Below are 11427 nucleotides of genomic sequence, written 5' to 3' on the forward strand. Positions count from 1 at the left end.
CTCTGAAGGCAGCGCTTAGAACTAAGGGTAGCAGTACCACAACCCATGCCCTATAATAACCTAGTGACCCCCCACAACTCCTTTTGGGGCAGCACCCCTACAAATACAGCACCGTGAAATTAAATAGCTGAAATCATGAAATTTACAATTTTAAAAATCCTCTGACTGTGAAATTGACCAAAATGGACCGTGAATTTGGCAGGGCCCTAGCCATGAGCCAACATGCTATGGGCCATACAATGGATGGACACAGTGCTTTGCTCTGTGGGGTAAATTTTCTCTTCTAAGGCATTGCTGTGAATCCTGCACAGCCATAGGGGCTAAAGTAGATAATTAAACGCAATGGCAATGCTCTGTCATCTAGAGGTCAGCTGACAGACGGTGCTTGTAATGCGCTAGCTGATCCTGAGTCGGTGGGAGTGGTCAGCACACAGAGGATCACTCAGGAGCAGGGCCCATGGTTTTACCTGTTGTGTTCCCCAAGCCAGCGGCATAGTAAATAGAGAAACACGGAAGCAGAGTACTCATTTCAGTGCAAAGGCCTCTCAGCAGCAGCTGATATCTGTATGACACCATGGGGAATGCCCAGCCCATTCTTCATGTCATGTGTTACATCTTGGTTATGTGCTTGGTGAAGCAGTTATGGAAACTGCTGGGTGAAGGCCCCCACCTCCCGCTCCAGTGGGACATAGACATTTGCTGCAGCGAGTGGCAGCCTGCCTGACTCAGGGAATGGTTAGCAGTACATGGGCCTGTGCAGTTCCACCCAGCTGAGAGAGTAGCCATGATGTGATCCTGTCCATTTCATGTTTAGCCAGGTGTGCTTCACTGCAAGGTAATGGCCTTAATGCTGCTTTCACTCATGTGGGTGTAAATCGGGAGTAATTCCACTGCCATCAATGGCATGGTAGTGGTGTAAAGCTGGTATATGGGAGGTCAGAACCAGGCCCAATAAGTGTTCCAATTATTATTATTATGCTTTTAGTACATGAAGAATGTCAGGGGTCACACTAAGGGGAAGAAAGTGGCGGTACTCTTCCAGGGTCCACCCCCCCACACATGACATCAGTTTGAGTTTCAACTCACAACAGCTGATGTAGATCTTTGTAACATGAGTGTCCCTCTGCTTTCTTCCATGCCTTAATCCGCAGTGAAATCGTTGGCATCATTAGGCTTCAGGGTGGCAAAATCCTAGCAATATAGTGGGATTGTTCATATGTCTCCCAGACCTATTGTCTGGTTCATGCTTCTCCCCGACCTCCAGACAGCAATGCATCAGTTTACATCAGAGTCACATTTTGAAGGTTTCTCTTTCCCACCGTGAGCGTTAGAGCCTTTGGAAGGTTGTTGTTGTTTTTAACGGAAAAGCTTAGATTCTGCAGCACTAGATTCCACCACCAGGGAAAAACCCAGCCTTACCAAATCACAACGAAACAGCTCAGATCAACCGCTGAAGAATGGGACATGCTATAACCCCGTACAGATCCCTTCACAGCAACGTGTTTGTACAGCCTATGTTATCACTAGGACTGCGTGAGAGTAATATATTTGAGGGTATTGTGTAACTCTAGCGTCATTTGGTGATTAAACTGAAAGTTATGGTAAGAAGAGCAATAGATTAAGAAATTATTTTTCTCCTGGAGGTTTGTACAGGGAGATGTTGGGTGATAAGAGCACCACCGAGAGAGCAGTTTGACAGATGTGGCATTTTCTCACGTTATTCATTACTGTTTTCAGAGGTTTCAAGGCTTCGTTAATTTAGAAGCACCATGCAGTCTGGGTTAGGTGTGGGGCTGAAACAGCTACCTGCACAGATATTCCAGTGCTCTTCCTCCAGTGCAACTCCAATAGCTGAGGTGCTCCACCTCAGGAGTGAACTGCACTGGCAGCACTTTGCAGGAACCATAGCCTGATGTGCATGGGCAGAGCTGAATGGGAGCCCAGGAATGTAAGAGAGAAGCTGAAAGTTAAGGTTGAGCTGCCTTGGCAGAGCTATGCAAGGGAAGCTTGTGTAGCATTCACCTGCTTGATTCCCAGCTCTGGACAGTTTTGGCTGTGTCTTGCTTTCATGAATGTGTAGGACTAAATTAATCCATAAAATAAGCAAGTGACAAGGCAGGCAGTGGTACATGCCAGTAAGAATTTGCACTTGCACAATGGGTAATTGTGGACACATGGGTATTTGCACACACACTTTCTGGTTCTGCGAGTGCAGATGCATTTTTCCAGCTGTGGCTATTTGCTTTTGCATGTGCACAACTGCGCAGTGCATCAGTATTTGAAAATGCAGCTTGGCTCCATCCTCTTGGTTATTGTACCTTGAGCACTCGCTACAGGAATCTTCATGCTGAACCACTTCTGCTAAACCAGTGTCGGATGGAGAACTGATTGTCCCTTCTGGATACGTTTCACTCTTTCTCTGTAATCATTCTGCAGTACCCAGATGCTGCAGTATCAGAGGCGCTTTATAAAGAGAAATATATAGAGAGAGCGATTCTGGAAGAGGGAGGCAAGAAAACAGCTCATAGGGGCTTCAGATCTTTGTGTTTTTCCAAGGGCATCACTCAGTGCCCTGGATGACAGATCTGGCAGATCAGAATAATTCGTAACACTTACACAGTGCTATGTGAATATTAACTAAAGCATCCTCACTACATCCCTCTGCAGCAGGGAAAAGAATGATCAGTATCCCTCTTTTATAGATGGGGAAATCGAGGCAGAGAATTGAAGCTAGTTTTCCAAAGCCACTCAGCCATTCGGTGGCAGTCAGGATGGGAATACAGGCCTTCCTGATGCCCAGCCCTGAGCTTATTCCTCCAGATACTCTGTCTCCCATGGGCCCGGATGTCAGCCAGCCCAAAGCAAGGTGGAGAGGGGCTGATGGGAAGAGGTAGCATTTGCTGCTGCAGGGCAGGGTGAGGACAGGTGTTGACCCTCCACCTTAAAGCACAGAAGAGTCCCAAATTCCAGGTGCCCCCTGTGACTAGGAGACAAGGCTTGGAGAAATCTCACCTCACCTGTGAACACTGACACCCAGGATCACTACCATTTCACACAACATGCACCAAGGAAAGCATTTACCAAGCGGATTGAGAGGGGCTGTGGCTAGTGGCAGGTTACGTTCATTGTGCTCCTGACAAAATACCCTGGCAGGGACAAGTCTCAAAAATTGCCATGACGGCAAAGAAAGCAGGGGAGTAGCCAGAGGGTCAGTTGTTAAAGGGTGGGGAGTAGGGTGCCAAGTGGAAGAGGGAATGGGAATCAGTCAGGGAATTGCATCTTCAAAGCTCTTACGTGACCAAGGATCTGTGCAGCGTCCTTGTGCAGTCGGTGTCATTATCCCCCAGGGGAGACTTGGACAATGAGGGGAAGTGACATGGCCTAGGTCACAGAGAGTTGGTGGCAGAGCCAGGAGGAGGAATGGTCCTAGCTCACAGCTCTCTCAGTCGGCAAGGGCTGAGAAAATCCAGGGAGGGCCAAGGGGGAAAAGGTTCAGGGCTGGGTCATTGGCTGCTGCCAAACCCCAGGCAGTACCCAAGGAGCGATGCAGGGAGGGAAGGTAGGGCAGAAGTCCACCTTTATGCTCCCCACCCTCATCCTGCGGCCAGGATCGCATGGCTCCCCCTAGGGCCAGGTAAAGCAGTGGAAGGTAATTGCTTGATGGAATCAGGGTGGGTGTTGGGCTGGAAATGGGGCCCAGGTGGATGGTAAGGGCTAAATGCTGCCTCTTCTCGTGCACTGATTGGGGAAACCAGGGCCCAGCCACGGAAGAGGTGTTTATCCCAGCCCATGGGGCTGCATTTGGGTTAGTTCTGGTCATTTTCAAATCCTTTTGGTATCTGGCCTATGCAGCTACAGAACTGCCCATGGGGCAACGCCTGGGAACCCAGGGAGGCAGATTATGCCAACGAGGCGACTGAAAAGGGCCCAGTCCTTCCCCTGAACCATGCTTGGAAACGGAGGAATAGGGCATCCAGGGCTTTGGTTGGGGTCTGCATGGAGAGGAGCTGCCAAAACCATGCTCTTCTCAGCTAATTAGCCTGTGGCAGTGGCTCCCGTCACCAAGGGCGGGCTGTATGCTGACGGGAGGCAGCAGCACAGGGAAATATTGTGAGATGTTTACGCTGTGGATGCAGGGGACAAAAACATACAAGGCGAAAAGGGAGCAGGCTGGTAATTAGCCAGAGAGAGAGGCAGCGGGTGCCTCTGGCAGCTGAACTCACAGCTGGTAGGGGCGGTGCCAGGAACTGGGCCTGGCTCAGCAGGACAAAGAGGTTGAGAAGCCCATGCAGCTTATGGATTTGGAGGTAGGGAGTATGGTTAGACCTGGCCTCTGTCACTCAGCAATGCAGCCCGCACGTCAGTTAGGGAGCCACATGTACTCCTGTGCAGGCCCCCCTTAGCAGAAATGCTGGTGTCAGGTGGGTTGGAACCGCATGTTGAGGCCTGCCTTCTCCACTGGCCACCTCTCCGGTTGTAGCGTGCTCCAGTTTATACGGAACCGGAGTGAGCCTCAAGCTTCTGGCAAGCTACCAGGGCAGCCCTCAGCTAGGCAAAGTCTGTGCCAACGAAACAAGCTCTTCTGAGCCCTCGCTGCTGTGGGAAAGGGCTTCTCTGTAATCCTCGTATTGTGACAGTGCAGCTGAGCCACTGCGGCATTGCACGCTGCCTGCCAAAGCGTGCAGCTGACGAGAGAGGAGAGTTGAGCAGGGGGCAATGGTGGGAATCAGTGCTGATGAAAAGGCGCCAAGCCATCCTCATAGACCCAAAGCGTTGAGAGGGTGAGGGGAAGCAGGCTGGGTCCCAGAGACAGGGTTCTGCCGATTCCTGGTAGACAAGACTTAATTACTTGTTGGCTGATTCTTTCATCGACAGCTGCGAAGCTTCCTGCATTAGTTAAGCATCGGTTTCCAGGAAGCCAGAGCGATGACTGAGGCAGTGTACAGAGAGGCTGTTTTTTTATCCAGGAGTAAAGCAGGGGGAATGCAGACTGGCTGAAGCCTGTCTCTTGTTGCACTCTTTCCACTGCGACTGGCTGCCTCCCCCAGAGCAGGTTGATGCCCAGGAGCCGGCATGCCCAGCGTGCTGCTTCGTCCTACTGGCCAGTGTGCCCTGTTTTCCTGTCTGAGGAGAAGGCAACATACATTGCAGGGAGGATGTTTACACTGGGTCCTGGGGTTTCCTGGGTTCCCAAGGAATCAAGACAGGTCGGTGCCTGGGGCGTTGTGAATTTCAAGCAGCCAGGTTTGCAGTGCTGCGGGGGACAGGGCCCACGGAGACATCTGGGAAATGCAAGCTGAAGAGCGAGCTCAGCACCAGTCATCTCGTGGGTGGGATAGTTTTAGATTCATAGAGTCTAAGGCCAGACGGGACCGTTGTGATCATCTGGTCTGACCCCCTGTAGAACACAGGCCAGAGAACTGCCCCACACTAACTCCGAGCGCAGATCTCTTAGAAAAACATCCAATCTTGATTTTAAAATGCTCAGTGATGGAGAGTTCACCATGACCCTTGGTAAATTGTTCCACTGGTGAGTTACGCTCACCATTAAAAATGTACACCTTAGTTCCAGGCTGAATTTGTCTAGCTTCAACTGCCAACGACTGAATGGCGTTAGCCCTTTGTCTGCTAGACTGAAGAGCCCATTATTAAATATTTGTTCCCCTTGTGGATACTTATAGACTGTAGTCAAGTCACCCCTCAACCTTCTGTTTGTTAAGCTAAATTGATTGAGCTCCTTGACTCTACATGATTAGAAAACGTGCCTTGTAGTGATAATCATTCTCCTGATTCTTCTCTGAACCCTCTCCAGTTTATCAGCACCCTTCTTGAAGCATGGGCATCATGCCTGGACACAGTATTCCAGCAGCGGTCACATCAGGGCCCAATACAGAGGTTGTGGGGTAGGAGGTAGCTGTGGACCAGCAGCCCCCATTAATGGAACAATATGAAGGGCCTGTTCCCCTTGAAGCCATGGCAGAACCGCCCCTGATTTCAGTGGGAGCAGGTTTGGGCCTTCCCAGGGAGTGGGAGGAAGGAGTCAGGAGAGAGAGCCCAGGGATTGTGGGATGGGCTTTGCCAGGATTCTGAATGGGGTAATGGGGAGAGCCAAGCCATTCACGATGGAGAAGAGACATATAATGGCACAGAGGCTTGGATGGTGCTTGTCAGACTGGCAGGCATGTCGCCATCACCTACCCAGGCCTGCTCTCTGCCACTGAGGGCAAAAGGCATTTTGATTTCTCCTGCCCAGAGGACTGATGATTCTTGCCTGTGTTCCTTGCTCAGGAGAGCATGAGTTTTCTCTGCAAGGTTTTGGGAAGCCGTGCCAGAGTTGTGTAACCCAGGCCTAGGCACAAGGGGGAGGATTGCTGGGGGAGCAGGGTGGCCAACAGGTGCACAGTTCCAGCAGTCTTTGCCTCCCAGGGAGCCGCTCCACAACTGGACACTTCACACCCAGCCTGCTGCAGAGATCACAAGCATGTGCTCCATCTCTGTATTAATGGAGCAGATCCTCCAATGGCGCGAAGGGGCATGTTGACTTCACTACAGCTCAGTCAATCGATGCCAGCGGAGGACCTGGCCTACCATTGCCAAAGCTCTGTGCTGTGGGAATGGAAAGCATGGTGATTATGCAGCTATTCTGTCTCTCAAAAAGCTTTCAGGGGTTGCAATTTTCAGGCCATTGTTACTCAGAAGTTAGGAGATAATAAAGGACCCATTTCTCTGGGAATAACCTGGTATTTTTCTCTTCTGCTCTGCAAGGATAGGAGGATTCCAGGCTTGGTCTGGGCATTACGATGCAAAGCCTGAGGTGAATGCAGTGCTATGGCTGGGCTCTGAAGCACCCTCTGCATTACAGCAGGGGCATCAGGATTTTACTCTCCAGAAATCACAGCAAGGGAGGGTGCATGAGCAAAACTGGAGCCAAGCCCAGAACCGACTGGCGTAAACCAGCTTTTTTCCATTGTCTCACAGGACGGGTCAGGTTTCCTTCAAGCAGGTGGGGAAGAGACACCTGTGAGCAGGTCACTCTGTGCTCCTCCCGGTCAAGGAGTTCCAGGTTTGGCCATGGGAGAGAGAGCTCCATGCCTGGCACATAGCCAAGGACCTGTTAAAACAGCTGGTTATGGTGAGAGCTGTGTCAGCAGCAGCTCAAGCACACGCCTCTAGCTGCAGCTTCCACAGCACCATTTAAAGCAGGCTCGTTTAAAGCAAATGAGGAGAATCCAACACAGAAAAAAGGGTGAGGGGAGGGAGCAGATGCACCTTTGAAGACTCTGAAATCCAGAGGGATGAAGCAAGGAAACTCAGCGCCACTGTGAAAGACGCAGGCAGACACTGGGGGCGAGAGAAGGAGACTCACGCAGACGGGGAAGAGCCATAGGCTGGGACTGAGGGTGGATGGCTTAAGTGAATTCAGCCAGCAGCAGCCCTGGCTGGCGAATCAATTCTGGGAAGATAATTTGTCTGCTTGCTAAGGCCTCCTCTGGGTCTTGGCTTGTTGCTGGGGCGAGACAGAAGGTACCTGCTCCAGGCGGAGTGGGATCCGTGACTTATTGCTGCCGTTTGCACTGAGGACGTCACTGGGGTTGTAATGGATGTCTGATGCACAGCTCTGTGCAAGAGGGGAAGGGAAAGCCTGGCTCGTCCGAGCTCCTCCCAGAATATCTAGTTCTTACATTATACCATCTTCTTCTGCCCTCACTGACCCCCATTTTACACCACTGGAGCCACTCCTAATTTATACCAGAGAATCAAGCCCCATCAATCATGTTATCACTTCTGTCCAGCCCAGTGTACTTGGTGCCTCTCCCCATCCAACCCACTGAGCCTGGGGACTGTGCTCTTCCCATGTGACCCAATAATGCAGCACATCCAAGAGATACTTCTCTCTGGTTTGCATCCCTCCCAGACAGCTCAGTATGCCTGGCCCTAGCCTGCATCTGATGATCAGTTCGGGCAAACATTTAAATCTGCTGCCCAGCCAAATGCCCAGCATTGCTGACAGACTTAAAGAATGTCAATAAATACCTCATCCTCCTCTGTGTTTGAGTCCAGTCCTAGATGAGATTTTACACAGCATCCCCAGGCCAGAGCAAATCCTCTGCATGCGAAGAGCATTTTCCTACCTTTGCCAATATTATACGGCATTTTCAGTGACTGACTAAAAAAATGTGATTCTTTCAGGAGAGCTGTAAAACCAGGGTCACACCTACTGGGGTGGGGGGAAAGAGAAATTAAATCTCACTTGGCAGTTTTCAGAAGAGTAGGAGGCTTAACCTGGGGACCTGGCCAAACTCTAGTGCGGAGGATTATGCACTGCCCATCTAAATTCCTATCACTAGTTCAATGACAGCTGCATTTCCATAAAGGGGCCATGCAATTTGTGCTCCTGATTCTTCATGGCCTGGTACCTCGTAGTCATTGATCCTGTACGAAGTGGGTGTTACATACCCCTGCTGGGGTAAGCAAGCAGAGCGTTGTGATACCGTGGGCTTGACATCCTCTTTGCACAAGTCCAAATGACTCCACAAGTCACCATCAGGCCATGGAGTAATGGGGTGTGTGTTGTGTATAACCTATGGGAGTATACACAAGTCAGCCCTCAGACCTACCTTCTGCAAACCTACTGCACAGCCAAGGGAGTTGCCCAGCATGTAACCAAGGCCACACAACATAGTGCGTAAGGCACTTCGGGATCTTTCAGGCTGAGCAGCGCCACTTGAATGTAAGATTATTACTGAGTCAGCACAGCAGGTGTTTGACATTTCAGATCACAGCTTTCTGTACTCGGCCTTAGTGGGGGAGTGCTTCCCAGAGAAGTGCACAGTCATTTAAAACTAGATCAGACAAACACGAGTAAGCGTCAAGTAGGGACTAATTCTGGCAGGCCTTTTCCAGCTCATATTTCTGTGACGCATCAGAGAGTATCCCAGAGTCCTGTGGGCCCTTTGGGTGTTATGTAGCCATTAATGCACATTTGTATACATCTGCTCATGGGGGATTGTTATAGACTGAAGCACATGGGAGAACAGTATCTGCTCTGGAATATAGAGCAGGGCTACAGAGGTGGATTACTGCTAGCTCCAAGACGACTGTGGCGGTCCTGCCTCCTGCAGGTTGCATTTCTCTGCATCCCCATTGCATCATCTGAACAGCTTTGCAATGAGGTGTGCACAGGCCTGAGAACAGGTTTGCAGAGGGGCGGTGCTAGAAATGGTTTATTTATTCTTAGGTCCCAATTCAGTGAGGTGCCTATGAAGCATGCAAATAGTCCCATTGACTTCAGCGGGGCTACTCATGTGCTCCAAGTTAGATCCATCGGGGCCAGATGATGGGGAAATTGCTCCACAGCAGGTGACTCCAAGGACAGCCTTGAGGCTTGGGAGCCCTCTGCACTTGATTAGGGACCCAGCAAACCCACAGATACAGAGCAGTGCAGACCTGTCCATTTGTTAAGTAAGGGTTGTCACCACAGTTGTCTAATGTGCTTTTGTAAAGCAGAATCCGAGATGCAAGGATTTGAAGTTAATTAAAGTCACTTTAGAACCTGATTACTGGACATCCTCCCCCCAGCCAAAACCCATCATCCCCACGGAGCTCTGTGCAGTGGCCCAGCAAGCCTGTGGCTAGGGTGGCCAGGAGGAAATGCATGAGAGCAAGATATCTAGTAAGGGAAGTTCCGTCCAAGGAAATGTTACTTGAGTTCAGTTTCCAAGCTCCCTCCCCTCCCTGTGTCCATATTTCTAACGCACTCCCTCTCCTTAGCCTGAAGACCAGCCTGCAGAAAAAGCTGAGCCAGGACTCCATGGATTTATCAGGGATTCCCCTGACCATGCGGGATGTCCACCGCATGGCCTATTACCTACAGAATAACGGGGACAACCTCACTGCGGTGGACCTGAGCTTTACCGAGATGACCGACGACATGGTGCGCCTGCTCCTGCCCTTCTTCTGGGCGCTGCCCAAACTCACTCACCTTTCCCTCAGTGGCAACCGGCTGACCCGAGCCACCATGAAGGAGCTGACGGACACCATGAAGGACATGAACAAGTTCCCATGCTTGGCCTGGATAGACCTCGGCAACAATGTGGATGTCTCCTCCATGCCACAGCCTTTGCTGGTGGGCCTGCGCAAGCGCCTCAGCCAGCAGACCACGCTGCCCACCATCTACGAGTCCCTCGACTGCGATGCCGAGCTGCCCAGTGGACAGGAGGCCAGCCACCAGGAGGAGGAGGGGAGCGTGGCTGAAGACAAGGACACCCCATGTGACTTCCCCCAGCAGTGCTGCGAAAGGTGATTCGGCAGCAGGCCTTAGCTGTCAGACTGATGCCGTGGCAAGGAGAGCTCGGAGTACAAACACAATGCAGGAGGCCAGCTTCACCGGCTTCCTTTGGCGCTTCTCTTGCCTTCACTGACATCCCAGACTTGCTGTGTTCTCAGTGAAAGCCTGCCTCCCCCTCCCCAGCTGCCAAACCTATCACCCCCATTCCAAACAGGAAGCTGATACTCACAGCGAACCTGGCCTCAGAGCAGGATCTCACTGGAAGATGGGAACTGAGCTGTAGGATTCGGCATATTCCCCAGAGGGTACTGAGGGAAGCGGTAGGGGAGGAAAAACCTAAACGAAAAGCAACGTCTCCTCCTAGGTTATTTCCTTTCTTCCTTTTCCTCCTTGTCCTGTCATTGTTGGGGCTTGAGACCTGGAGTTGTGAGGTGGGAGCTGCCCCAAGGGTCGAGGGTCTGTCGGGCTTTGTTGAATGCATCAGAGACTGAAGTCAGAGCCCAGCAGAGCGTGTCTTCCCCTTGAGCCTGGCTCAATATGTTTTTTTTCATTGTGTGATTTGTATTAATGTCCAGACAAAGGGAATTGCAATCAGAGGCCCAACAGAGTGTGCAGGCCAGGGAGGACACGTGACATGGAATTGCAGTGTCAGGATATTTAGGGGCAGGATATGTGTGTGCATTGGTGGGAGTGTGGTGGGGGTGTTGATTGGCGGGGGGGGACAAAGGGAGGGAATAGCCATTCCTTGTGGATTAACATGATCGGTTTAATAAACTGTGCTTTTGTACAAAACCAACAAATCAAAACCAAAGACAGGAGGAGGAGAAAAGCTCACAGAAAAGTCTATTATGGTGGGGGCTCGGGGCGAGATGTGGCAAAGCCGCTGAGCCTGGCCTAAACGGCAGCAGAACTTTGGGTTGCTCCTTGTTAGACATGCCGTGCATCTGACCCTCTGTAGCCAGGATTTCCTAATATTCTAGATATGATGGGAACGGTCGAGTCACCATTACTAACACCATCCAGGAAACCCAACCAGCAATGCAAGATTCCCAGTGTTTTCCACATTGCCATGCTGTATGTGAACACAATAAACGGTTCTCTTGGACATGAGAGTAAAGCACGAACGCCACGTGTGAGTG

General features: G+C 50.9%; 1 protein-coding gene across 1 annotated transcript in view; it reads left to right on the forward strand.

Annotated features, from left to right (window-relative positions):
- The window catches only part of LRRC75B (leucine rich repeat containing 75B), a 34552-nt gene extending 23593 nt beyond the window's left edge, over positions 1-10959 (forward strand). Inside the window, exon 4 of the mRNA XM_032801295.1 lies at positions 9772-10959. Coding sequence (XP_032657186.1) covers positions 9772-10303 — 532 coding nt within the window. The 3' untranslated portion in view covers positions 10304-10959. The remainder of the gene's footprint in view (positions 1-9771) is intronic.
- Positions 10960-11427: the final 468 nt, after the last annotated feature.

The sequence above is a fragment of the Chelonoidis abingdonii genome, chromosome 22, assembly GCF_003597395.2.
Source record: "Chelonoidis abingdonii isolate Lonesome George chromosome 22, CheloAbing_2.0, whole genome shotgun sequence".
Lineage (NCBI taxonomy): Eukaryota > Metazoa > Chordata > Testudines > Testudinidae > Chelonoidis > Chelonoidis abingdonii.